The sequence below is a fragment of the Geotrypetes seraphini genome, chromosome 1, assembly GCF_902459505.1.
Source record: "Geotrypetes seraphini chromosome 1, aGeoSer1.1, whole genome shotgun sequence".
In the NCBI taxonomy this organism is placed as follows: Eukaryota; Metazoa; Chordata; class Amphibia; order Gymnophiona; family Dermophiidae; genus Geotrypetes; species Geotrypetes seraphini.
Genome location: NC_047084.1, coordinates 50,326,831 through 50,352,220, shown reverse-complemented (window position 1 = coordinate 50,352,220; position 25,390 = coordinate 50,326,831). Strand labels below are relative to the sequence as shown.

At 44.2% G+C, this 25,390-nt stretch overlaps 1 protein-coding gene across 6 annotated transcripts in view; it reads left to right on the top strand.

Moving 5' to 3' along the window:
- The window catches only part of DDX4 (DEAD-box helicase 4), a 340,193-nt gene extending 326,285 nt beyond the window's left edge, over positions 1 to 13,908 (top strand). For all 6 annotated transcript variants that reach the window (XM_033931141.1, XM_033931188.1, XM_033931180.1 and 3 more), the window contains 3 exons: positions 1,420 to 1,690; positions 11,840 to 11,944; positions 13,621 to 13,908. In XM_033931141.1, coding sequence (XP_033787032.1) covers positions 1,420 to 1,690; positions 11,840 to 11,944; positions 13,621 to 13,698 — 454 coding nt within the window. In that variant the 3' untranslated portion in view covers positions 13,699 to 13,908. The remainder of the gene's footprint in view (positions 1 to 1,419; positions 1,691 to 11,839; positions 11,945 to 13,620) is intronic.
- Positions 13,909 to 25,390: the final 11,482 nt, after the last annotated feature.

Below are 25,390 nucleotides of genomic sequence, written 5' to 3'. Positions count from 1 at the left end.
AAACATCATTTGTCGTGTCTGCCTTTGATGTGGCATCAAGTCTTGTCTGCTGATCAGCCTCTTACCATCTGCAACATCCTTCCGTCATGCACCTTACTGTTACTGAAACAGATTCATCCACCATTGTTGACGTCAAGGAACATTTCCAGAATTTAATAGACACTTATTTTACTGTTCATCTACTGTTTAGGTTCTCTTCTACATCCATGTCTAAAAGATAATCCAATTACCTTCCCAGATGTAAAAATATAGGCAACTGAATCTTTGGGAAGATTGTACCAAAACCAGATAGAAATGGAAAGTTCTATTTGTGATCTATAAGCAGTTATTTAGAATATTTCCCATTTTATACTTCAATAAAAAGTTTTAAATATAAAGTCCTAAGTGTTCAAGGCTTGTGCAAATAGGGACGGGGCAGGGTTGGGAACTAACTTTGTCCCTGTATCATTCTCTTGTATATAAAGGATTTTAGAATATCAAAATGGAACTACCCTACCCCACTCCCTTCCTTGCACAACTGTTGTTTTGAGACTGAAGTCCCCATCACAACCATCACTCCTAATCTACCTAGAGCTTAATGCAGGGTTTCTTATACCTACAGTATACTATAGCTAGTTAGGTTTAATGGATAATCACAAAATTCATGAAAGAATGTGTATATACTAAGGCTCCAATGCATGGAAACTTTATTTTGTACGTGTGTAGTATGAGGAAAATATGTCTGAACATGGAGGTGTAGAACAGATGTGGGAAGCCCTGGTTTTAATTTAAAGAGGGAGGGGGTAGAGGTGAGGTTGAGGCTTGGTTCAACTTGGTATGTCTTAAAAGTTGTGATAGGAAATGATTGTGGTGATGATTAAAAAAAAAAGTAATCATCTTCCATACATTAAAACACAATTTGGTATTGATCCATGGCTCCTTTCCCACCTATTAAAATTAGTCTGTAGAGCGACTCCTCTACTGATTGATAAGACAGTTCCCTCACAACTGCCTTCCTGATCTTCATAGAAGACAATACTAGGTTTTGTAACCATCCCATAGAGCCGGAAGCAAGATTCCCTCTTTCCTGCTTCCAGCACAGAGTACAATGTTCTAACAATGCTATGCAAGCTACACAGAGTAGTATTGGCAGAAAAACATTAGATACTGTGCTAGAAGTAGGTTAAGAGGAAGTCCTGTTTGGGATGGAGGTGTTGAGCCAGGGGTTGTGTATGGCCTGAGACTTGTTGACCGAAAGACATTATTTTTCCACTAAACATTGTGTAAGGCAAGAGAGGGAATAAAGAATGGTGAATCCAATCAAGGGAGGTATTATGGTGGTTTGCTATGTCTGAGGCAGTCCTATTGTTCTAAATCAGAAAACCTATTGGAGGGAATATTTTAAAACTTATATAATTGGTTCATTCTTCTCTGTTGCAGTGATAGAGAGCAGAGAGAACGAGAAGAAGCACTTGGAGACTTTCGTTCTGGCAAATGTCATGTGCTAGTTGCTACTAATGTAGCTGCTAGAGGACTGGATATTGAAAATGTTCATCTTGTCATTAACCATGATCTTCCTACAGAAATTGAAGAATATGTCCATAGAATTGGCCGTACCGGTCGTTGTGGGAATACAGGCAAAGCAATTACATTCTTTGATTCCAATTTTGATATAGACCTGGCACCTTCCTTAATAAAAGTGCTGTCAGATGTAAGTGGTAGTTTCTTTTTTTAAAGCTTCATTGATCTTTATTCCAATAAGGCTTTACTCTGAATTAGAAGTAATCTTTTGTCATTCTTTTCTCTTATTTCTGGATTCAGTTGTCTAGCCTAAGGGTCCCTATAGTTGAGACTTCAGCAGTATCACCTTGTATACTGGACAAGCTTGAGACCACATGCTCATCCCTAATTTTTTTTCTTGTTGTGGTTACTGTTTAAGCCTGACTGTACTCCAGCTCTCTAAGACAAATTTTAACCCACAGCATCCAACAATTCTGCACGAAGGTACAATAAAATAAACTTACTTAGTTGAGATTCCTCTAGTGACCTGTTGGGCAGCCACTTTGTATTACTGAGGTGGTTAAACTGGTCAGCATTAGAAATATGAAGATTTTAAGTTTGATTAACTTTTATTTGTGAGCTATTAATTTCTTCCTAGAAAATATGCATGAAAGTTGGTGTTTCATTTTGGGGGCTTTCAGATTGTGCTGCTTTAGTTCTCACCTACACCTGAACATATTTAATTTCATATACCATATGTACCTGAATATAAACTGAGTTAATTTTTTTTTAGGATAAGGAGATTATTTACTTATCCTGGTAAGCTCTTTTCCAGTAGATAGGTGAGACATTCTAGACACTCACCCTGTCCTTGGCTGTGCCTGTTTCAGATTCTGATTTTAGTTTCCTTCTTATCCAATCTATTTTTTGGAGACCAGTCAACTCTTTGGGGTTAACAAGAGCTTGTACGTATGTATAACCTTTTGTGGGAGTAGTTCTGAAATCCTTTGACGCCTCTGTTGGCGGTTAACGATACTGTTTAGTTGTTTGAGCAGAACAATAGTTTAGCCTGTTACAGATGCCTCTGCTTCACAGATAAGTGTGTCTCTTTATACTTGGGTACTGACTGCTAGAAGGTGCTAAACTAGCTTGTGAAGTACACTAGAAGCAGAGTGAGAAACCTGAAATGGATTTCTTCTGCAGATCATGTGAGTAGTGGGAAATAATCCTATGGTCTAGAGCAGGGGTGCCCAACCTGCAGCCTGAGGGCCGCATGCGGCCCTGTGAAGTATTTTATGCGGCCCCGGTCAAGGGAGATGCAGTGTTTTCCTCTGCTGCCCCTGGGTGTTTACCGTCTCACCGGCTCTCTCCTCTGTTTTATTGCAGTGTTTGTGTGGCCCTAGAAACATTTTTTTCGGCCAATGCGGCCCAGGGAAGCCAAAAGGTTGGACACCCCTGGTCTAGAATATCTCACCTATCTACTAGAAAAGAGCTTATCAGGGTAAGTACATAATCTTATCCCCCCAAAAAGAAGGAAAAAAGGTTTACTCGAATATTCAAGTGCAGTGCCCTTCCAGGTTCTGTACAGTGTCCCCCCTCCTGATGACTTGCAGGCCTCCACCGGGCCTGCCGTGATATCTGGTGGTCCAGTGGTGGCCTGATCAAGATCTGGGTGATCCATAATGATGATGACCAGCTCACTGACCCCTTAGTCTTTGGAGCAGCGCTCCCAAGGACGGGGGACCATGGATTGTATTCTGTCTCTTTGGAGCCCTCAGGAGCTTTAAAACCAGGGGTTGATCCCACAGTTTTGTGTCTGTGGCTTTGTCTGATCTTATTTCTGAGTCTTTGCAGGAGTTCCATTTGATCGCTCAGTCGGCTCCGTCCTCTTCTTCTTCCTGGTTTTCCATGCTCGCAGTCTTCCACCTTTCCCTGGCAACATGATATGAGCATTTTTTTCTATTTTCAAAAGGTATTCTTCAGATAGTGAGGGCTATGTATCACTTGTACCCTCTGGCACAGGAGTGCCAGCAACTTCTGGGTAAGCCTTGGGGGGAATTTTTGGTTGTGTAATGCACCTCTCTTCCCAGTGAAAGGGTTATGGTGCTTAAAAATATGCAGGATCGCTATGTGGATATAGTCCTCTGGAAGCTTTTTGATGCAGCTTCTTTAGGCATAAAGGCTGCTTCGGCTGCAGCCTTTGTCTCACATATCTGCCTGACTGGCTTGGCTGACCACCCAGGAGAGTGAGGCTGTTGATCCTCCTCCACTTCTTGATGTTTTATATGATTTTATGCGGGTTCTGGCTAAAGTGTCGCCATGCTCCATTCCTGCTCGCAGGATGCTCTAGATCAGACAATGGGCTGGTGATTCCATTTCCAAGGCTACTTTGGCTAGACTTCCCTTTAAGCGGCAGTTATTGTTTGGCAAGGGCCTGGCCGACCTCATGATTTCTGTGGTGGACCATTGCCCTCGGAACCCTGCCTGATAGCAGACCCAGAACCTTTAGAGATTCTGGGCACTCTAGTTTTCGTGGCTCCAGGCATTCCCACCCGTATGTGAGTGCCATGTCTCAGACTTTCCCAGAGCTCCTGGCAGCAGTACTCCAGCTACAGGCGAACCCAGCCATCTGCCTTCCGTTCTGCGCTCTCCGCTGAAAGGGCACAATGTCACCAGGCTGAGGGATACTTCTCTCCTGATCGGGGGTAGCCTCTCAGCTTTCTGCTGGCCTGGGTTCGATTTCATATGTCCAATGGGTCTTTGACATTATTTGTTTGGGCTACAACTTGGAACTTGCCCAACCTCTAATGGATTGGTTTATGGACTCTCCCACAGGACAGCCAGACAACGCTCAGGGTGCAAGTAAGTGTACATTGCTTGCTGGATATTCAAGCTGTAGAGCAGGTGTCGCCTGACTTATTGTGCTCGGCCAGATACTTCATATACTTTTATCGTGCCAAAGAAAGGCTCCAACGATTGGAGACTTATTCTGGATCTTTAACATGTAAATGTGGCTCTCATGGTTCCATGTTTCCACATGGAGGCCGTGCATTCCATCAACCTGGGAGAGTTCCTTGCCTCTCTGGATTTACTGGAAGTTTACTTGCACATTCTGATGTTTCTGGCCTACCGCAAATACTTGTGGCCACTGCTCCCCAGACCTTCACCAAGATGATGGTCGTGACAGCTTATTTACGGAAAATGGGTCTATAGGTTCACTCTTACTTGGATGACTAGTTAATTAGAGTTCCCTCATTAGCTGAGGGTTGATGCACTGTGGATCAGGTGATCCAAATTCAGGAGGACCTTGGTTGGATTGTGCAATGCAGAAAGAGCAGTCTGGCTCCTATGCTGTCTCTAGATTATCTGGGTGTTCTGTTTGATGCGGCAGTGGGCTATGTCCATCTTCCAGAGGCACACAGAAGCTGTGTTCTCAAGTTCCTTCCCTTCTGGAGAAGCCAGCTCTATTGGTGTGGGGCTATCTGCAGGTCCTAAAATCCATGACAGCCAGTTTGGATGTGGTCCCTTGGGTGAGAGCGCACATGCATCCTCTCCAGCATACCATACTTTCTCACTGGACTCCACACAGGGATGCGTTACAGACCTGTCTTCCCTGGACTCTGGAGGCTTGGGCCAGTGTGGCTTTGTAGCTTTTCCCACAGTCGCTCTACAGGGGCAAGCCACTGTGAATTACCTCTGAGTCGTGGTGATGACAGAGGCCAGCCTTAGGGGCTGGGGAGCTCACTGTAATTATCCTCCCATTCAGGGGTGTTGGTCTCCCAGAGGAAATGGTCGATCAACCAGCTGGAGCTGAGGGCCATTTGACTGGCTGTGGGGCAATTTCAGAAGATTCTGGAGGGCCCAAGCAGTCAGTTTTCTCTAATACAATGGCAGTAACATAGAAACATGATGGCAGATAGCCAAATGGCCAATCCAGTCTGCCCATCCGCAGGAAGGGTTCTAAAGCACCTCTTTGGCTCAGGAGGCCCATCTTCTCTTTCTGTGGGTGGAATGTCACCTCCAGGTGCTTTCAGCAGTGCATTTGATGGAAGTCAGAGATGTTTAAGCTGACTACCTCAGCAGACTGACTTTGGATCTGGGTGAGTGGGAGCTGTCCTCAAAAGTGTTCCAAGCCATTGTGTGATGCTGGGGTTGATCCTGCTTTTACCCTACATGGCCAAAGCACAGAACAAGATGGTGCCTCACTTTAGTCAAGGATCCAAGCCCGGTGGCGAAGATCTTGACACTCTCGTGTAGCTTTGGCTGCAGGAGCTTCTCTTGTATGTTTTTCCTCCCTGGCCTATGATAGGCTGAGTTATTCAGCAGATTGTGACCCATCTGGACTGTGTCATTCTGGTGGCCATAGACTTTCCTCTCAGGCCATGGTATACAAATCTATAACAATAACAGTTTATATACCACAGGACCATGAAGTTTTATGCGGTTTACAATGGTTAAAATGTTACAAATTAACTAGAATTAACAAGGTTAGAAGCTAGTTATTAACAGCGCTAGAGATCAGTTATTGTGGAGTAGGATTGTATAGATTAGTTGCCTAAATACTTCAGGAACAGGTATGTTTTTAGGTGTTTCCTAAATTCCCCATAAATAGTATGCGGAAGCAATTGTTCCAGATCTTTGCCCATAATGCTGCTTGATGTCTTCGCAGGGGTCACAGCCTTCAGTAGCGCGCATCTCCAGACCACTTTACTCTGGGTCCGCTCTCTATGGAGGACCCGGGTTGCGTTTGCTTTTCCGGCATGGCTCTTGAGCATGTAGCTTTAGTGCACAAAGGCTATTCGGTGGTGGTTATTGCCATGCGTCTTCAGTCTAAAAGGTTGACTATTGTATCTGCCTATACTAAGGCATGGAAGTCTTTCCTGCATTGGTGCGACCAGGATCAGGTGGAGCCGTATTTGTCTCCAATTTCGGTGGTTCTCGCCTTCCTCTGTCTAGATCACGACCTCACTGTGGTTTCCCTTCGAGTCCAGGTGGCTGGGCTGTTTTGGAAAAAAGCATTAGTGACATGCAGACTTCAGACAACTCTTTCTGTGGGTGGAATGTGACGAAAATGGTAAGGGGTTTAAACCAAAAGAGTATGGCAGACCTAAATATATATACTCTGGAGGAGAGGAAGGACAGGGAGGTATGATACAGACGTTTAAATTCTTGAAAGGTATTAAAATATAACCAAATCTTTTCCAGAAAAGAGAAAATGGTAAAACTAGAGGGCATAATTTGAGGTTACAGGGAGGAAGACTTGGGAGCAATGTTGGGAAATTCTTTTTCACACAGATGGTGGTAGATGCCTGGAATGCCCTCCTTAGGGAAATGGTGGAGAGGAAAACAGTGATGGAATTCAAAAAAAGCATGAGATAAACATAGAGAATCTCTAATTTAGAAAATGAAGAATGTAAATTAAAGAGCTAAGACCGGTACTGGACAGACGTCTGTGTTCCCTATGTTGTGATTTGGTGTAGGATGGGCAGGGGAGGGCATGAATGGAAACTCTGCCAACATGTAACATGAGCATGTTACTGGCCAGACTTTACGGTAGATATCCTGCAAACAGGATGGTTAGATAGGCTGTAGTGAGCTTGGACGGCAACATCAGCATTTTGGAACCTTAGGACAATACCAGATGGACTTTACAGTCTATGACCCAGAAATCTCAAAGAAGAGACAAGAATTTAATCATGTATTTTTAATGGATATAACTACTAATGGGCAGACTGGATGGACCGTTCAGGTCTTTATCTGCCATCATTTACTATGTTACTATTCAATAATAATAACTTAATAACTTTATTCTTCTATACCACCATAGTCAGATGACTTCTAGGCAGTTCACACCGAAGAGGGCTGGACAATCAGCGAATTACATATTACAAAAAAAATAGAAGGAAAATATAAATTTAGTGTGGCTTATGTCAAATTTACTGTTTCTTTCAAAGTTATTAGCTGATCAAAAACAAGTTTTTCTAACACAAGTAAACACTTATCTTCACCTGTCTCAATCTGGATTTTTTTAAAACTCACTCAATGGAAACATTTTTATTTTCATGTTCTTTTAAGCTTCCGTGGCTAGCATCATGATTGTAGCAGGTTTCCGGGTCTTGCCGCGTCTGTGTAGAAAGAACTGACATTTCAACCATCATGCTGTGGCTTTCTTCAGGGTATGCTGAGGTCTGCAGTGTGTCTTTATATATAATGGGTTCATGGAACTGATTGAGAACAGGGCAGTGTGTGAGTTTAAAAATTTGAATTTTTGGCAGGAAAGTTTGTGGGCTGACCTGAAGAACAGGGAAGTCTGTTGATCATGAATTTCAGTTTTGGCGGGAAAGTTCGTTGGAAATCCAGGTTTGAATATTGGATATTGGCGGGAGCGTTTGGGACCCTAGATTTTGGTTCCTATGTGTTACTTTTTATGGTTTGGTTTATGGTTTAGTTTTATTTAATTTACTGCCCTTCTTTTAAAAATAACAAGAGTGGTTTACAAAATTACAATTAAAATGAATAGGAAAAGAACTCCAAATCCAACTTGAATGAAAAGAGAAAAAAATAGATTAATGTGTCATTCTCTAGTAATATCTACCCTCCTCAGATTAACACCCCCCCCCAAAAAAATAAATAAATAAAAGAAACCTTAGCAACTGTCGCAGCCTATGCTAAGACTTAAAAATTTTAGCACCTGTGTGCTAAGCAGAATGTGGAGCCTTTAAAGGCTCCAAAGCCTGTGGTTCCAGCATTCCTTCAGCAGTTGGTTTCCTCAGGGCTTGAGTGGAGAAAGTTTCTTTGGCTTCCCATCCTGATGTAGCCAGAGTTCTGAAGGGAGCATTGAGGCTACATCTGTTGAGGCAGCCAATCTCAAAATGGAATCTTAAAATTGTTTTGTGAGCCCTCAGTAAGACTGTACAAGCCCCTTAAAAGAGGTGATGCTATTGGAACTTACTGTTATGATGGTTTTTCTGGTATCTGTCGCCTCAGCAAGAAGGGTCTCTGAGCTTCTGTTTCTCATGCAGAGAGCATTTCTTCAGATTTACAGAGCCTGGTTGTCTCACTGCACACAGTGCTAAAGGTGGTTGCGACCTTCCATGAAAATCAGGAAGTCCAACTGCCTACGATACATGATACAGGTTTGAAGAAAAAAGGACTAAATTTTGGCATTGCTGGATTTTAAGAGAGTTCTTCGCCATTACCTTGAGATGACAAATGATTTTCGTGTCTCAGATCATCTTTTTGTACCAGCGAGTCCTAGCTGCCTAGGTAAGCTGGCTTCTAAGGTTTCCATTTGAAGATGAATTCATATAGCTATTTCTTCAGTGTACATTGGATGTGGTAAGCAACCACTTATTTCTTTGAAAGCATACTCTATGGGGAGTGTGGCTTCTTCATGGGCAAAGTCCAAGGCAATTCTGCCTGAGGAGATTTGTAGGGTGGCCATGTGGTCCATACTTACAAAATTTTACCGGATGGATGTGGCAGCACAGCTGGATGTTACTTTTAGGTCCTCACTGCTAATAGCAAGCTCATCTGTCCTGCCCTAGACTTGGGACTGCTTTGGTACATCCAACTGTTTCAAGACTTGTACTAGAAAGGAAGCTTAAGTTCTTACTTCTATAATCTTCTTTCTAGTAGAAAGGTATACGAGTCTTGAAAGCCTGCCCTGTCAGATTTCATTTAGCCTATTTACTATCTTAGACATGTATGTATTACCACATTAGTTTTCTCCTGTCAGACAGGTTTGGAGACTAATAACTTCTCTCTTGCAAGGAACAGACAGAAGTGCATAAGTGTTAGTGCTGGTTGTACTTAGGGAGGAGACTTGTTTGTACCACCATGTTTTAGGTTATGTTCCTATTAACATTGATTTGTTTAATGTAATTGCAGAGCAGAATTGTTTTTTTCGGGGAAGTCCCCTTATCTCTCCTGGTTATTTCTCCTCTTATAGTGGTTGTCAACTGCATTGGTACGAACTGAGGAGCTACAGCACAGTGATTCAGAAGGCGGAGTTGAAAAATGTAGATAATGCCTTCTACACAATTCACGATTAGAGGTAAATAACCCTCTGGTTCAAGATTCATATGCTTTTCTACTAGAAAGAAGATTATCAAAGTAAGAACTTAATCTTAAGAACATAAGAATAGCCTTACTGGGTTAGACCAATGGTCCATCAAGTCCAGTAGCCCACTCTCACAGTGGCCAATCAAGGCACTAGTACCTGGCCAAAACCCAAAGAGGAGCAACATTCCATGCTAACAACCCAGGGCAAGCAGCGGCTTCCCCCATGTCTTAATAACAGACTATGGACTTTTCCTCCAGAAATTTGTCCAAACCTTTCTTAAAACCTGCTTCACCAGTGTTCTTCAACCTTTTTACACCTATGGTCCAGCGGAAATAAAATAATTATTTCGTGGACCGGCAAACTAATAAGAATGAAATTTTTAAAAAACCCTTTGCCGCCCTGTCCCCACGAGCTCGGTCCCATTAACTATCTGATCCCATCCGCACAAGCCTCAAATAGTTATGATTTTATATTGAACATATTTTATTAAAGTATAAAAAGAAACAATATTCTGTACAATTGTCATTTTATAAATATAAATAATACAGGGCAAGGATCAACAAAACCCCCGTCTCCCCTCCCTTTCACATATATCCCCTCTACTATCAAGAAAACTGAATAAGCCAAATTATTACAGAATGCTACACAAATATCATGCTAATAGAATACCGCATGGCAGGAATGGTGTTAGGGGGAGTGCAACTAGGGCAACTGCCTCCTGGTCAGAGAGAGCCCTAAGACATCTGGAAGCTAAAGACGCACTGCCTGGGCTTTGCACTCCCCAGTTATGTCTAACATCAGCTCTAGCAGGATACATATTTTAAATCCGATATATTCTAATCACAAGATAGAAATAAAATTATTTTTTTCTACCTTTTGTCGTATCTGGTTTCTGCTTTCATCGTCTTTTCACTCTCTTCCATCCAGCGTCTGCCCTCTGTCTCTTCAATCCAGCATCTGCCTCTTCCATCCACTGTCTGCCCTCCCTCCTCCCCCTCCCATATGGTATCTGCGTTCTTTCTATGCCCCTCTCTCCTACACCAGATCTAGCATATTTGTCCCTCTTTCCTTATTTTTCATCTGACCCCCCCTTCCCAGCATCAATCTCTCTCTACCTTGTCATTCCTCTGTCTCTCCCCTTTCCCTCATCTGATATCTCCATTCCATCCTGACTCCTTCCCTTCCTCTAATCTCCTTGCCAGCTGTTTCCTTCCAATGTTCCTCCTCCCCTGTCCAGCAGTACCTTCTCCCTTTCTTCCTCCCCTTATCCAACAGTAATTCTCATCCCTTCCCTTTCCCTTCTCCCCTGTCAGAAGTAGCCCCTTCCCCTCCCTTGTCCAGGAGTACCCCTTCTCCCTTTCCTCCTCCTATTATCCAACAGTAACTCTCGTCCCTTCCCTTTCTCCCCTGTCAGCAGTAGCCCCTTCTCCTCCCTTGTCCAGGAGTACCCCTTCGCCCTTTCCTCCTCCCCTTATCCAACAGTAATTCTCATCCCTTCCCTTTCCCTTCTCCCCTGTCAACAGTAGCCTCTTCCCCTACCTTGTCCAGGAGTACCCCTTCCCTCCTTCCCTCTCCAGAAAATGTTCCCTCTATGTAGGCTAGCAGCAGCTCTGTGTGCTTTTAACTTCGGCACACAGCTGCCCCTAAGCAGTATTTTAGCGCGGTTTCATGAGGCAGCCTCGGGGCCTTTGGTAGGTCGGCCCACTTTGATGATGCGATGTGGGCCGGCCTACCAAAGGCCCCGAGGCTGCCTCATGAAACCGTGCTAAAATACTGCCTAGGGGCAGCTGTGTGCCGAAGTTAAAAGCACACAGACCTGCCGCTGCTTTTCTGGGGGTGCGGAGACAAACGCGGCAGGAGTCCGTGGTGGCAGGCAGGAGTGCCGGCATAGCGATGGCAACAGGAAGTTGCACGTCAGCTGATGCCGGCACCTTTTGCTGCGGCGGGGTCCTGAATCCTTCGTGGACCGGCAAGATTTTTTTGCGGACCGGCACCGGTCCACGGACCGGCGGTTGAAGAACTGTGTGCTACACTATCTGCCTTTACCACAACTTCTGGAAACACGTTCCAGAGCTTAACTATTCTTTGAGTGAAAAAATATTTCCTCCTATTGGTTTTAAAATTTCATCACATGTCCCTTAGTCTTTGTAATTTTTGACAGAGTGAAAAATCGATCCACTTGTACTCATTCTTCCAATATATTATAGTGGTCCACCGGCCCTTTTAAAATTATTTTTTGCATTTTTTTCCACTGCTAGTGTTTTACTTTGCCTTTCCTTTTTGTGTATTCCTTAGGCCAATCAGGAAGTTCCTGCATGGCTGGAGGAAATTGCTTATAGTTCACATGGAATTAGTAACTACAGTGCAAGAAGTGTCTTTGCATCAGTTGATGCTCGCAAGGTGGGTGCTTGTCCATAGAATTGTATCTTCATTCATGCTATCACTTATAGGAATATACAGTATTCCCCCATTTTCTCAGGTTGCTTCCGTATTCTTGCCCGATGTGATGCTTTGAATTTCAGCCTGTGTGTTTGAAAATCTAAACAATAGAATATTGAACTTTGCCTTTTTTTTTCTGAATATTTATGCTGTAGTGCATATTTATATTTAAACAAAATGCCAATCTACGCCTCATTTCTTAAATTTAGTTGAAATGCACATTAAGGGAGGAACTCATTAAGAGGTGCTAACTACATTAGTGCACACAAAATATGATTAGCACATTTTAATGAATTCTCTCTCTCCCCCTCCTTTTTAAATATAATTGATCCCTAATAATCACAAGCTTCAACATAACGTAAAGGGGAAAGTTCTCATCAAAATTGCTTGAGTCATCTGTGTAACCTAATCTTAGCATCTGCTGTATTGATTCATATACTGTATAATAGAGCTAAAATCCCTCTCTCTGATAAGTTCAACTAGTGATTAATACAAAAAAAAGTTATGCATTGAATAGAGTACTTATCTCGAATGTCGACTTCTGTCTGATAGAAATTTAGCTTGTGTCCAAACAGGTTGTTGGTGAGCAACAAAAGCAGAGATCCCCAAACCTAACCCAACAAGTTTCATGGAACACGTTTTCAGGGGATGAGGGTCATACACTTGCTGCTATTAAACCAACCAAAGCCACATATCTTGAATATCATAAGTCACAATGGGAGTTTAGTCTTCTGGTGCTCCTAATGGTATATTATCCAAGATTAGGCTACATAGATGATGCAAGCAATTTTGATTCGAGCTTTCCCCTTTACATAATAATGGAGTGTGTGATGATTATTAGCGTAGGAGTCAACTTTGTGGGTGCTTGAGCACTCAGTATTGAACATACTCTTTGACTGTGTCTAGGGAGGTCATTTTCATTGGGTTTAGCACTCCCAATAATTTTAGTACTACTTTATGAAAGTATTGGCGGTATACAAATAAAAATTGTATAAAATTGTATTGTATGTGAAAAGTTCATTCATGAGGGATCACTTTTATGTGGTTTCATTTGTGGGTGTGATCTTGTATTTCTGGGAGAGTTTTTTTTTTCTATTAAATATAATTGGCATTGTGCTACACAATTTATGGAATGTGAGTTTTCAATTGATGAAAAAAATAAGTGAGAGAGCACGGGGATTCTACAGATTAAACAAATGAAAAACCAGCATGGAAACTGATACTCAACCAATCTGGAATCCTATAGTCTTTAAAATGGACTTTTCATTTTTTATTACCTATAAGGTAAAAGGCTAGTATTTGTCAATATGGCACTTTATTAGAACAAAATGCATCTGACATGGACTTTTATCCTTAAAAGTTCATGCTTTCATAAATGCCATCAGCCTTTCTTGCTTTTGGTGCTAAAGTGTAACATGATTACTTGTCTAGAAATTTTTACATTTTGTTAATTTATTTTTTTCAGTTGAGTATTTTTCTAACTTTAGTACTGCACATATAAATTTTATAATCTGCAGTGGGGAAACGTAGACTTCCAGTAGTCAATACTGTAGAAGATTCAATGATATTAGTGTACTAGTTCCCACTGAACAAATTACATTTCATTTTAATGACTGCTTTATTTATTATTGTTATAGGGAAACTTTGGCAACAGGAATCGCAATAATACAGAACAGTTTTCTCAAGTTGCTGTTAACGAAGAAACATGGGGCTGAATTAATTTGTCAAGTAAATCCACTTTCAAAAGTCTTCATTATCTGAGTATCAAGTTTTGTAATTTAGTTTACATAGAAATTGATATTTTTGTTGTTAAAAATAAAAATCTGTGGAAATTGTACTTTTTTTTCCCATAATCTTCAGATGACTGTTAAGTGGATTCATAAATGTTAACATGTTATTTATGATCACAATAAAGAGTTTAACAAAGAAAAGTTTTCATTAGCTTTTATTTACAGTTGAACAAAATCTAACAAAAGATTGCAAAAATCTAGTAGTAGATGTTTTCAACTTTGTTCCATATGTATAAATTTGTGAGCTATGTGACTAAATCTTTTAGTTCAGAAAACAAAATTCTGTTGCATAAATTTTCTAGTGCGAGGAGGTGCCGAAAAGTTCAGTCCAACCAAGCAACTTCCTAAATTTTGAATATTATTTTGCCACTACCTGAAACTGTTGTCTTATTTCAATAAGTGCCAATTTGCAAAAATTAAATTCTATATTGACATTGTTTCAGATCAATGATTGAACCATATTAGGTTTTGATTGTCTGATTTGTTTGTATTGTATGTGAAGTTGTTTTAATTATGTATGGAGAGAGTGTGGCGCAGTGGTTAAAGCTACAGCCTCAGCATCCTGGAGTTGTGGGTTCAAACCCACACTGCTCCTTGTGACCCTGTGCAAGTCACTTAATCCCCCTATTGCCCCAGGTACGTTAGACAGATTGTGAGCCCACTGGGACAGACAGGGAAAAATGCTTGAGTACCTGAATAAACTCATGTAAACCGTTCTGAGCTCTCCTGGGAGAACGGTATAGAAATTTGATAAATAAAAAAAATTAATACTAGTTGTAACCCGCTTTGTATAAAGCAGGATATAAATTAGTAAACCATATCTACAAAAAGATTGTGGAACAGAAGATCGGATGAACCAGTTTGTAGTTTAATTTTCCAAATAACGTAACAACAATAATCTTAAAAACAACCCACAAAGGCTGTATACAGTCATAAGTGATCCACAAGATAAAAACCAAATAATGTATAAAATACAAATGACCCAAAATGGGCCGTGTTTCGGCAAAATAAAAGCCTTTCTCGGGGGTCTTGTAGGGTCCTTAGCTGTCTTAAATATAAAAACACTAGTGTTTAAGCCCGTTAGATTAATGGGTGCTAGAATAGATGTGTGGACTTAACAGATCACAAAATTTAATGAAAACTTAACTGTGTGAGATGTCTCTTTTTTCTTTCTCTCTCCTTGGCCGCTGGCTGTCTCTCTTTTTTTTTCTTTCTCTCTCCTTGGCCGCTAGCTGTCTCTCTGGCCCGCTGTCTGTCTGTCTATTTCTTTCTTGCTTTCTGTCTCTCTCTCCCTGGCGCTGTCTTTCTGTGTGTGTCTGGCTTTCGTTCTTGTGCATTGTCCGCCTGTCTCTCTCTCTGCGTCTCCGTAGCCCCCTTCTGTCTCTCCTCCCCCCCCAGAGCAAACCAAGATTTCTGACTGCCCCCCCAGCACACCCCTCCCCCCAAAGCATAGCAAGTTTACTCCCTGGCCCCCTTTCCCTCTCCCCCCACCACTTCCCTGTGCAGCAGCAGCATTTCCCTCCCATCCTTCCTTGTGCAGCAGCACCCCTTGCCTTCTTCCCCTGTCCTGCAGTAGCCCTTCTCCCTTCCTTTTACCTCCCCCTGTCCTGCAGTAGCCCTTCTCCCTTCCTTTTATCTCCCCCTGTCCAGCAGCACCCATTCTGTTCTCCCTGTCCAGCAGTTGCCCTTTTCCCTCCCCGTCTAGCAGCACCCCTACCCTGCTCCCCCTGTCCTGTAGTAGGCCAGCCATCAGTAGCGTTTCTCATTCCCCCCCTCACCTCTCCTCCTGGGTCTCACACAGCCGTCGGCAGCACAGCATTCACAACTTGCTGCTCCTGCTTGCTTCAGTCCTTTGTCGCTGCCGGTTCCCACCAACTTTCTTTTTGTGCGAAGGCAGTAGCAGGACCCGGCAGCGAGGAAGGCTTGAAGCAAGCAGACACAGCAAGTTGAAGCCTCCCTCCCTGCCCTAGGCTGGAAGCGACGTCGGCAATGGTGAAAATCGGTACTGCAGGCTCTTCTTATGCGCCGCAGATCAAACCGCCACACACTCCACCGCCGAGCATGCGCCACTCAGGAACACAACCACGGAAGAACAAATCACGGCGGCAGGGATCATGCCGTTTCAACTACGCATGCGCGGATAATATCTATAATAATAAAATACTAAGCGCGCTTGCGCACTCTCACCGCGTGTTCCCTGAGATCTGATCTGTTGGGATGTGACTGGTAGGAGTGTGCATACGCGCCAGACAAGCTTCCCTGCTCTCCACCTTGCGCCGCTGAAAGGATTCCGAGGAAGGCGGCGATGGTGAGGGGAGCCGCCGTGGCACATTCAAAATTTAACTTCGGCCTCACACTCGCGGCTCGGAAAATTTAACTTTGGCCCCACACTCTCGGCTTGAAAGAAATCGCACCGGCGCTCGCAGGCAGCTGAGGCCCGCAGCCAGTTTGGGAGAAGGGGACGGAGCTCCTCTGCCAAGTCTGTCCCAGCAGGAACCTAACACCTTGCCACACGGAGAAGGGGGGGGGTGCGCAAGCTCCTACAGAGCCAGTGAAAGAATGTCTTATCCCCCCAAGCAGGAAAGGAAAAAAAGTAAACAGGTGGATTTTTCTTCCTGGTCCCTGTGACTTCCCTTTGAAGTGGTTTGTGCTCCAGCTATTCTCAGGTTTCCCAACTTTGCTCCGCCCCCTTCTCCCTCCCCCCCATCAGACTAGCTTTCAACTTTGTTAAATCCATTCAATTTGTAACATCTTTCAATCAATGTTAACCGGCAGAACATTGTTAAAAGAAGTGACCCTGGAAGGTAGGACTGCCTACTGGCTCTGCAAAATAAGATTTTGGAAGGGAAGGGGGTATAATGATGGACAGGAAAAAGCCAAGCCCGCAAATGAAAAATGGGCAAGAAATGCATGCATAGAGAGAGAGAGAAAAAAAAAAAGGTGACAGGTAGCAGGATACAGATGTTTCAGGTTTGGGAGGTAAAAGAAAGACAGAAAGAAATACAGAAACAGGCTAAGGAGAGAGAAATAAATACAGACACACACACATTGTAGCACCCGTTAATGTAACCGGCTATAAGACTAGTATTATATAAAGTCACACAAAATCCTAGTGAGAGGCTACAAACAAATAGCACAGCATACAAGCTTCCAATGTAGGTGGTTCTGCTCCAGGTGCTGGGCCTTTCCTTGGTCCAGAGCAGGAGTTATCACTCCAGTTCTCTGGGCATGGTGAAGCAATCAAATTCAGGATATCTGCTTTGTTCCACATGGGAGACCTCTCTACCTTTGTCAGTACAAACATTCTTTGCTATGCTGACAGACCATGGGCTCATCTAGCCCAGTGTCCACTTCCTTTAGTGCAATGTATCACAACTGTGCTGCGGCACACTGAGGAGGAAGAGAATCGCCGGCCAGCTGACTTGCCTCTCGCGAGGCACCGCCTGTAGGGCCAGAGGTTCAAGTGCTGTTGCTGCATCTTCCTGCTGCCGTCGCGTTTCTCGCTCTGCAAACCCCCCCCCCCCCCCATTTATTTATCAATTTTCTATACCGTTCTCCCAGGAGAGCTCAGAATGGTTTACATGGGTTTATTCAGGTACTCAAGCATTTTTCCTGTCTGTCCTGGTGGGTTCACAATCTATCTAATGTACCCGGAGCCATGAGGGGATTAAGTGACTTGCCTAGGGTCACAAGGAGCAGCGTGGGTTTGAACACACAACCCCAGGGTGCTGAGGCTGTAGCTTTAACCACTGCGCCACACTCTCCCCTTTACAGGCAGCATCTTCCTGCTGCCATCACATTTCTGCATGCACACACACACACACACCCGAACCAGCAGCGGCAACTCCGTGTGGTTTTTTACTTGGTCACACAGCTGCCGCTAGGATTAATTTAGATGTTGTTTCATCCGGGAGCCTCTGGCATCATCAAAACGGGTCCAGCCTAGCAAAGGCCCCGAGGCTCCCAGATGAAACCGCGTCTAAATTAATCCTTGCAGCAGCTGTCTGACTAAGTTATAAAGCACACAGTGAGCTGCTGCTAGAGACAGGAGAAGTATTTCAGAACAAGGGAGGAGGGAAGGGAGAAGGGGAGGATGGAAGGGAGAAGGGGTATTGCTTGACAGGGAGAAGGGGAGGATGGAAAGGAGAAGGGTTACTGCTGGACATGGGGAGAGGAAGAGGTGCTGTTGGATAGGGGGCAGGAAAGGGAGAAGAGGTGCTGCTGGACCTGGTAGAAGGGGAGGGAAATGAAAGATGCTGCAAACTGGAGGGAAGGGTGAGATGGTGGATGGGAAGAGAGCATATTAGCTGTGAGTAGGGTTGGGAGAGAAGGAAGGAAAATTATTACAGGAGGAGAGAGAGTGATGAGAGAGAAAGAAATGGACATGGGGTGGAGGAGAGGGAGAAATGATGCTTGAAGAAAGAACATGGGTTGGGCAGTGGGAAGGAAGGATGTCACTTTAGGGAAGAGGCAAGGAGAGAGAGAAGTGTGCAGGAGGCAGGATTGTATTCATGGAGAGGGTGAGATGGATGGGAAGGAGAAATATCAAATGGGGGGGGGGGAGGAGGAGAGGGCAGAGAGTGAAAAGTTGGACTCATGGAGGGAGAGAGAGAGTTGTTGGTTAGGGGAGGGAAGGATGACCAGAGGAGAAGTATGCAGGAGGAAGAGAGAAAGAAATGGATTGGTGGAAAGGAGGGAGAAATGTTGGACTGGGAGCGGTGCCAGAAAGGAGGAAGAGAAGGGAGATGGACTGCAGGGGGCAAAAAGGAGGAAGGGCGAGAAAAATGTTACACTTGGGGGGGGGGAGAAAAGAAGACTAAAGAAAGGGAGAGAGATCAGACCAGGGAATAGAAGGGAAGGAGGGGGAGTCTGGTAGCGCAATAGAAATAACAATAATAGTAGTAGTAGAGAGAGATGCCAGATTATGGGAAAGAGAGAGATGCCAGACTGGGAAGGGGAAAAGGAAGGAGAGAGTTGGACCACTGGGAGGTGGGAGGGAAGGAGAGAGAGGAAGGGAAGGTAACACATGGAAAAGTAGATTTTGAGAAGAAAGCAGGAAAATGGAAAAATTGAATGTTAATAAGAACATAAGCAGCTCCTGCCCTGAAAATGAGAGGATGCCAAAAATAAGTGCTCCCTGATGAAACCCTTGAAAAAGCCTGTGTAGGTGAAACGGGTCCCGTCGGGCATACAATTGTTGGGGTAAGCAAAGTATACAACAATAAAGGATAAGTAAACTATTCATCAGTTGTTGATTGTTGATTGAATTTGAATGACAAAGAAGTTCTACAGTTTGGTGATTTACCCTTAAGAGTGAGGGCGTTCTACATTGTGAAGAAGAACTTCCTAGCATTGGTTCTGAATCCGTCCCCTCTTAATTTTTCTGAATGCCCTCTTGTAGTTTTTGAAAGTTTGAAGAATCTCCCTCTCCACTTTATGCCCTTCTCTATCATGTCCCCTCTAAGTGTCCGCTTTTTCAGGGAAAAGAGCCCCAGTTTCTCTAATCTTTCAGCATATGAAAGTTTTTCCATACCTTTTATCAGTCGTGTTGCTCTTTTCTGGACCCTCTTGAGTATCGCCATATCCTTCTTAAGGTACGGCGACCAATATTGGACGCAGTACTCCAGATGCGGGCGCACCATCGCCCGATACAACTGCAGGATAACTTATTTTGTTCTGGTTGTAATACCTTTCTTGATAATACCTAGCATTCTATTCGCCTTCTTAGAGGTCGCTGTGCACTATGCCAACGGCTTCATTGTCCTGTCTACTATTACCCTCAAGTCCTTTTCTAGGGTACTTTCACCCATTACCAGCCCTCCCATTGTATAGCTGTACTTCGGTTTCTGCTTCCTATATGCAAAACTTTACATTTCTCTACATTAAACTTCATCTGCCATCTCATCGCCCACTCTCCTAGTTTGTTCAGGTCCCTTTGTAAATCTTCACAGTCCTCTTTAGTCCTAACTCCACTAAATAGTTTGGTGTCTTCTGCAAATTTTATTACTTCGCACTTCGTCCCTGTATCTAGATCAGTGGTTCCCAACCCTGTCCTGGAGGAACACCAGGCCAATTGGGTTTTCAGGCTAGCCCTAATGAATATGCATGAAGCAAATTTGCATGCCTATCACTTCCATCATATGCAAATCTCTCTCATGCATATTCATTAGGGCTAGCCTGAAAACCCGATTGGCCTGGTGTTCCTCCAGGACAGGGTTGGGAATCACTGATCTAGATCATTTATAAATACATTGAACAGCAGCGGTCCGAGCACCGACCCCAGCGGAACACCACTTGTGACCCTCCTCCAGTCAGAGTAGTGGCCCTTCACTCCTACCCTTTGCTTCCTACCCGCCAAACAATTTTTGATCCATCTATGTATGTCTCTTTCCACCCCATGGTCCTTCAGTTTCCGTAGTAGGCGTTCATGGGTACCTTGTCAAAGGCTTTCTGGAAATCTAAGTATATGATGTCTATGGGGACCCCTTGGTCCATCCGTTTGTCAATTCCTTCGAAGAAGTGTAATAAGTTCGTTAGGCACGATCTTCCCTTGCAGAAGCCATGTTAGCTTGTTTTCATCAGTTTATTCCTTTCTAGATGCTCATCGATGCTGTCCTTTATCAGCGCTTCCGCCATCTTCCCCGGAATTAAAGTCAAACTTACCAGTCTGTAGTTCACCGGGTCACCTCTCAATTCTTTTTTAAAGATGGGCATAACATTTGCTATCTTCCAATCCTCTGGGATCACGCCTGTTTGCAGGGATAGATTACAAACCTGCTGTAGTAGTTCCGCTATTTCCTCCTTTAGTTCTTTCAATACCCTAGGGTGGATTCCGTCCGAGCCCGGAGATTTGTCAGTTTTTAATCTATCTGCCTGCTTGTGTACATCTTCAAGGCTTACCTCCATGGATGTTAATTTTTCTGCTTGATCTCCATTGAAGATTTTATCCTCAAAAGAGGATGTGTCCTTTTTTGTAAATACTGACGAAAAGAACATGTTTAGTCTATCCGCCACTTCTTTTTCCTTCTTCACCACTCCTTTCCTATCTCCGTCATCTGGGGGTCCCACCTCCTCCCTTGCCAGCTGCTTCCCTTTAACATACCTGAAATTTTGTGCTTCCCTGGCTAGCCTCTCTTCATATTCTCTTTTTGCTCTTCTAACCACGAGGTGACATTCTTTTTATTATGAAACTTTTTATTGGTAAATAGAATAACAACTCATAGCCACAGAACACAGAAAAGGATTGTAACATTTCCAATAACAGTCAAAGGAGGGCCACCTCCCCCCCAAAGAGGACTGGACTCTGATGTCCTCTCAGGGAACGAAGAGACCGAAACTAGAGAGTTGCGCGGGGACAGAAATCCCACCCGTCCCCGTGAGGAGTCCCACCCGTCCCCGTGAGGAATCCCTCCGTCCCCACCCGTCCCCGCGAGGAATCCCCTCCGTCCCCGCGAGGAATCCCCTCCGTCCCCGCCCGTCCCTATAAACTTCAGAAATAGTTATTTCATTTAATTATGCTACTGAATTAAAGGCTCTGGTAGAAACCCATTTACAAATAAGCAAAAAGACTTTATTAATTTGAAAATATTAATTGGGAAGAATACATACTTTGTAAACGGGTTTCTACCAGAGCCTCTAATGTTTATAAATTTTTATCAACACAACTAATATACTACTTTATCCTGAAGCAAAAAAAAAAAAAAAAAGAAATAGAATTCTTTTTCTACCTTTGTTGCCTGGTTTCTGCTTTCCTCATGTTCTCATTCAATTCCTTCCATCCACTGTCTCTCTTCCTTCTGCATCTTCCATTTGCTCTGTTACTGTGCCTCTCCCTTTCTTCCCCCTTCCAAATTGGTCTGGCACCCATCTTCTTCTCTCCGCTCCCCCCATAGTCTGGCATCTGTCTTCTTCCCTGCCAGCGTCTTCTCCCTACTCTCTCTTCCTCATTTCCTTTCAGTGTCCTTCTCCCCCCCCATCTTCCCCATGTCCTTTCAGCGTCCTTCTCCCTCTCTGTCTTCCCCATGGCCTTTCAGCGTCCTTCTCCACCCCTTTGTCTTCCCCATGTGCTTTCAGCATCCTTCTCCCCCCTCTGTCTTCCACAAGTGCTTTCAGAGTCCTTTTCCCCCCCCCCCACCCTTCCCATGGCCTTTCAGCGTCCTTCTCCACCCCTTTGTGCTTTGTGCTTACAGCTGCTGTAAGAAGGTAATTTAGATTCACGGCTACAGGGCAGGGAGGATTGTCGGACCCGGGCTGTTATCGGTCGGTCGGGGAAGTGCCACAAAAGTAAGGGGACCTGGCCGGCTGTGCTGCAACCGGGGCAGGGCGGGGCGGACCGCCCCCCTCCCTTGGTAGCCACTCGAACCGCGAGGCTACTCTCCTTCTCCTTACCTGCCCTGCCTGCAGCACAGAGCCGAACGGAAGTCTTCCCGACGTCAGCGCTGACGTCGGAGGGCTTTGTTTAAGCCCTCCCTCCCCTCCGACATCAGCGCTGACGTCGGGAAGACTTCCGTTCGGCTCTGTGCTGCAAGCAGTGAAGGTAGGGAGAAGAAGAGCCGCGCTACTGAGTACATCCAGCCCCGCAGGAGCCCCGTGACCCTAGGGGGCGTCCCCATGGGATCCCCGCGACCCTAGGGGGCGTCCCCACGGGATCCCCGTGACCCGAAGGGGGAACCCGCGGGATTCCCGTCATCCCCGTTCCCGTGCAGCTCTCTAACCCAAACACCCCCCAACCCCCTCCTCCCCCTACCCCAACAGAAAAGAATCCCAGGTCAGACAGGTGGTGCAGAATACAGTTGCAATCTATTCACAATTTGACTACGACTTCGCAGCGGCAAACTGTCCAAGTAAAGAGACCAAGTGTGAATAAAATCACTGCTCTTACGACGAGAGGAACAAGCCAGCCAGGCCTCCCAACACAGCAACTCATGTAGTTTCTTTCTCCAATACCAAAAGGAGGGAGGAACATCGGCCAGCCAATGATTCAAGATACACTTCTTCCCTAAAATATAACATTTGCTCAAAAACAGTTTTTCAGCAGAAGAAAAAACAGAAAAGGCAGGGAAGTGAGCAGATAACATGTGATAGACAGAAAGAGGGACAGGAACCCGAAGAAGGCCCTGCAGGAAGGAGGCCAAAGCCCTCCAAAAACCCTGTATACTCTCACAACTCCAAAAGCCATGAAAGTAAGAATTCACTTCAGTGTTACAGGTGAGACAAAGCTGGGTATCCACATAATGCTTCCTGTGCTCTTTCCAGTTCTCCTTGGTTTTGTCTTTTTTCCATTTCCGGAATGAAATTTTCTTGCCTCCTATCACTTTCTTCACTTCTTTAGTTATCCACGCCAAGTCTTTTACTCAGCTCTTTTTGCATCCTTTTCTAAATCTGGGGATACACAGATTTTGTGCCTTGCTCACCTTGTCCTTGAATAAAGACCAGGCTTGCTCTACATTCTGTGATTTCTTTCTGTTCCTAAGTTTCTTCCTTACCATTATTCATCGCTTCGTAGTCTCCTTTCTTGAAGTTAAAAGTTGTTGCTGTGGTTCTTTCCCTTCGATATTCCTACTTCAACTTTGAACATGATCATATTGTGATCGCTGTTTCCCAGCGGTCTCATTGCTTCCACTTCCTTTGCAGGTCTTCTTAGCCCATTAAGGATTAGATCCAGGGTAGCATTCCCTCTCGTCGGTTCTCTGACAAGCTGCTCCATAAAGCAGTCCTGTATAGCCTCCAGGAATCTGGTCTCCCTAGCGCATTGTGAGTTTCCAAGACTCCAGTCTATCTCGGGATAGTTGAAATCTCCCATAATAATCGTGTTACCGCTTTTTCATTCTCGCTTCATCTCGGCTTTCATTTCTTCATCGTTTGCTTCGGTTTGCCCAGGTGGACAATAGTACAGGCCCATCTTTATTTCGGGCCCTTTCCTTCCCGGTATTTTAACCCATAGTGATTCCAGTTTGTTGGTCGTCGAGTGTATGTTTTCTTTTATGTATAGGGCTATTCCTCCTCCTTTCTGACCTGACCTGTCTTCACGATAAGAGTTTGTACCCTGGTAGTGCCTGGTCCCATTTGTTTTCTTCATTTCACCATGTTTCAGAGACTCCAATGATGTCTAGGTTTTCTTTTTTGGCCGTGACTTCTAATTTTCCCATTTTATTTCTTAGGCTCTTTGCATTAGTATACATGCAATTTAAGTCCTTGTATTTTTTTGTCTTCATTTCCTTTTCTTATGAAAAAAGAGAGAAAAACAGTCTGGATAAGAAGGCACTGGAAACATAGTTAAAAGCACAGAAAAATAAAGTTACCAGACAACAAAGGTAGGGAAAATGATTTTATTTTCAAGATAGTGATAGAAATGTCAGTTTTGAGAATTTATATCTGCTGTGTATATGAAAAATGAATGGAAAAAATTGCATTACAATTAGTAAAGGGGACGGGATCTGGGGAAGAGCTTGGGTGGGTGTAGGGTGGAGCTTGTGAGGTCTGTGGTTGGGGTACTCAGTTGATATTTGTTAGACTTCCCTGCTGACATGCCCTACTGGCATTTCAGGGCATGTCTGGAGGGCCTCTGCGCATGCGTGTATGTCGACGTGATGATATCATGCATGTGCATGATGTCATCACGGTGACATCTGTGCACTTCCGGGTGCCTTGAGCCATGGCCACTACCTTTAGTGTGCCCCGGCTCGAGAATGTTTGAGAGACACTGCTTTAGTGGCTAGGCCAGATTGCAATGGCCTGGCAGACCCTTGTGGTAGTAAGTTGTCATGCTACTGGTCTCAGTTCAAGCTATGATTTTCCTTCTGTCTGTCTCACTAACGGACTATGGACTTCCCTACAAAAGCTTATTTGGTGACATTTTCCTGTTCATAGTGTCCTTGGTAGGCACTTTCCCCTTATTTCCAGTCTTTTCTGCCTTAGGTCATTGCTTTTCTGGCTGCAAGGCTTTGACCTCTTTAGTCTTTCCTTCTCAGGCAGGACTTTGTTCCTCCTTCCTTTTGCTAGTAGTTCCTTGCATCCTGTTTGCTCTGTGGTACCTTGGTATCTGAATTTCGCTGGTACATAAAGGAAATTTATTGGGTACTGTATCATCTCAGGACTTGAACTGTAGAGTACAGTTACATCTCTGTCTATACAGCACAGTGGTAGCTCAACCACTGGATATTGAGCACAGCTCCGTTTCGGGATTTTGAGCATGGTTGCATCTCTAGCTTCTGTACATTGAATACAGCTCTGGGTGTTGGATTTGGCTTGTTATCTGGATGTTGAACACAGTTACATCCCTGATCTCTGAGCACTGTGCATGGCGCTGTGTCTGGATATTGGCGCAGTGGCAGCTCTGAGCTAGCTCGGTTGCATCTCTGCTGCTCTGTTTTGGGGAGTAGGTCTCAGTTCTCCTCAGAGCAGAACTCAGCAACCCGATCCTATCTTTGGATGTAGAGCACAGTGGCTTCTGTGAACTCTGAAGGGGAAGCACGTTGCTTCTTTAACTTCTGGATAGTGTACACTGCTCCATCTTTGGCTGTGAAGCACTGTGGCATTGGAGGAGCTCTCTTTCAGGTACATCTCCATCTCTGGATGCAGGGTACTTTTGCATCTCAGAAGCCTATATGTTGGGTAC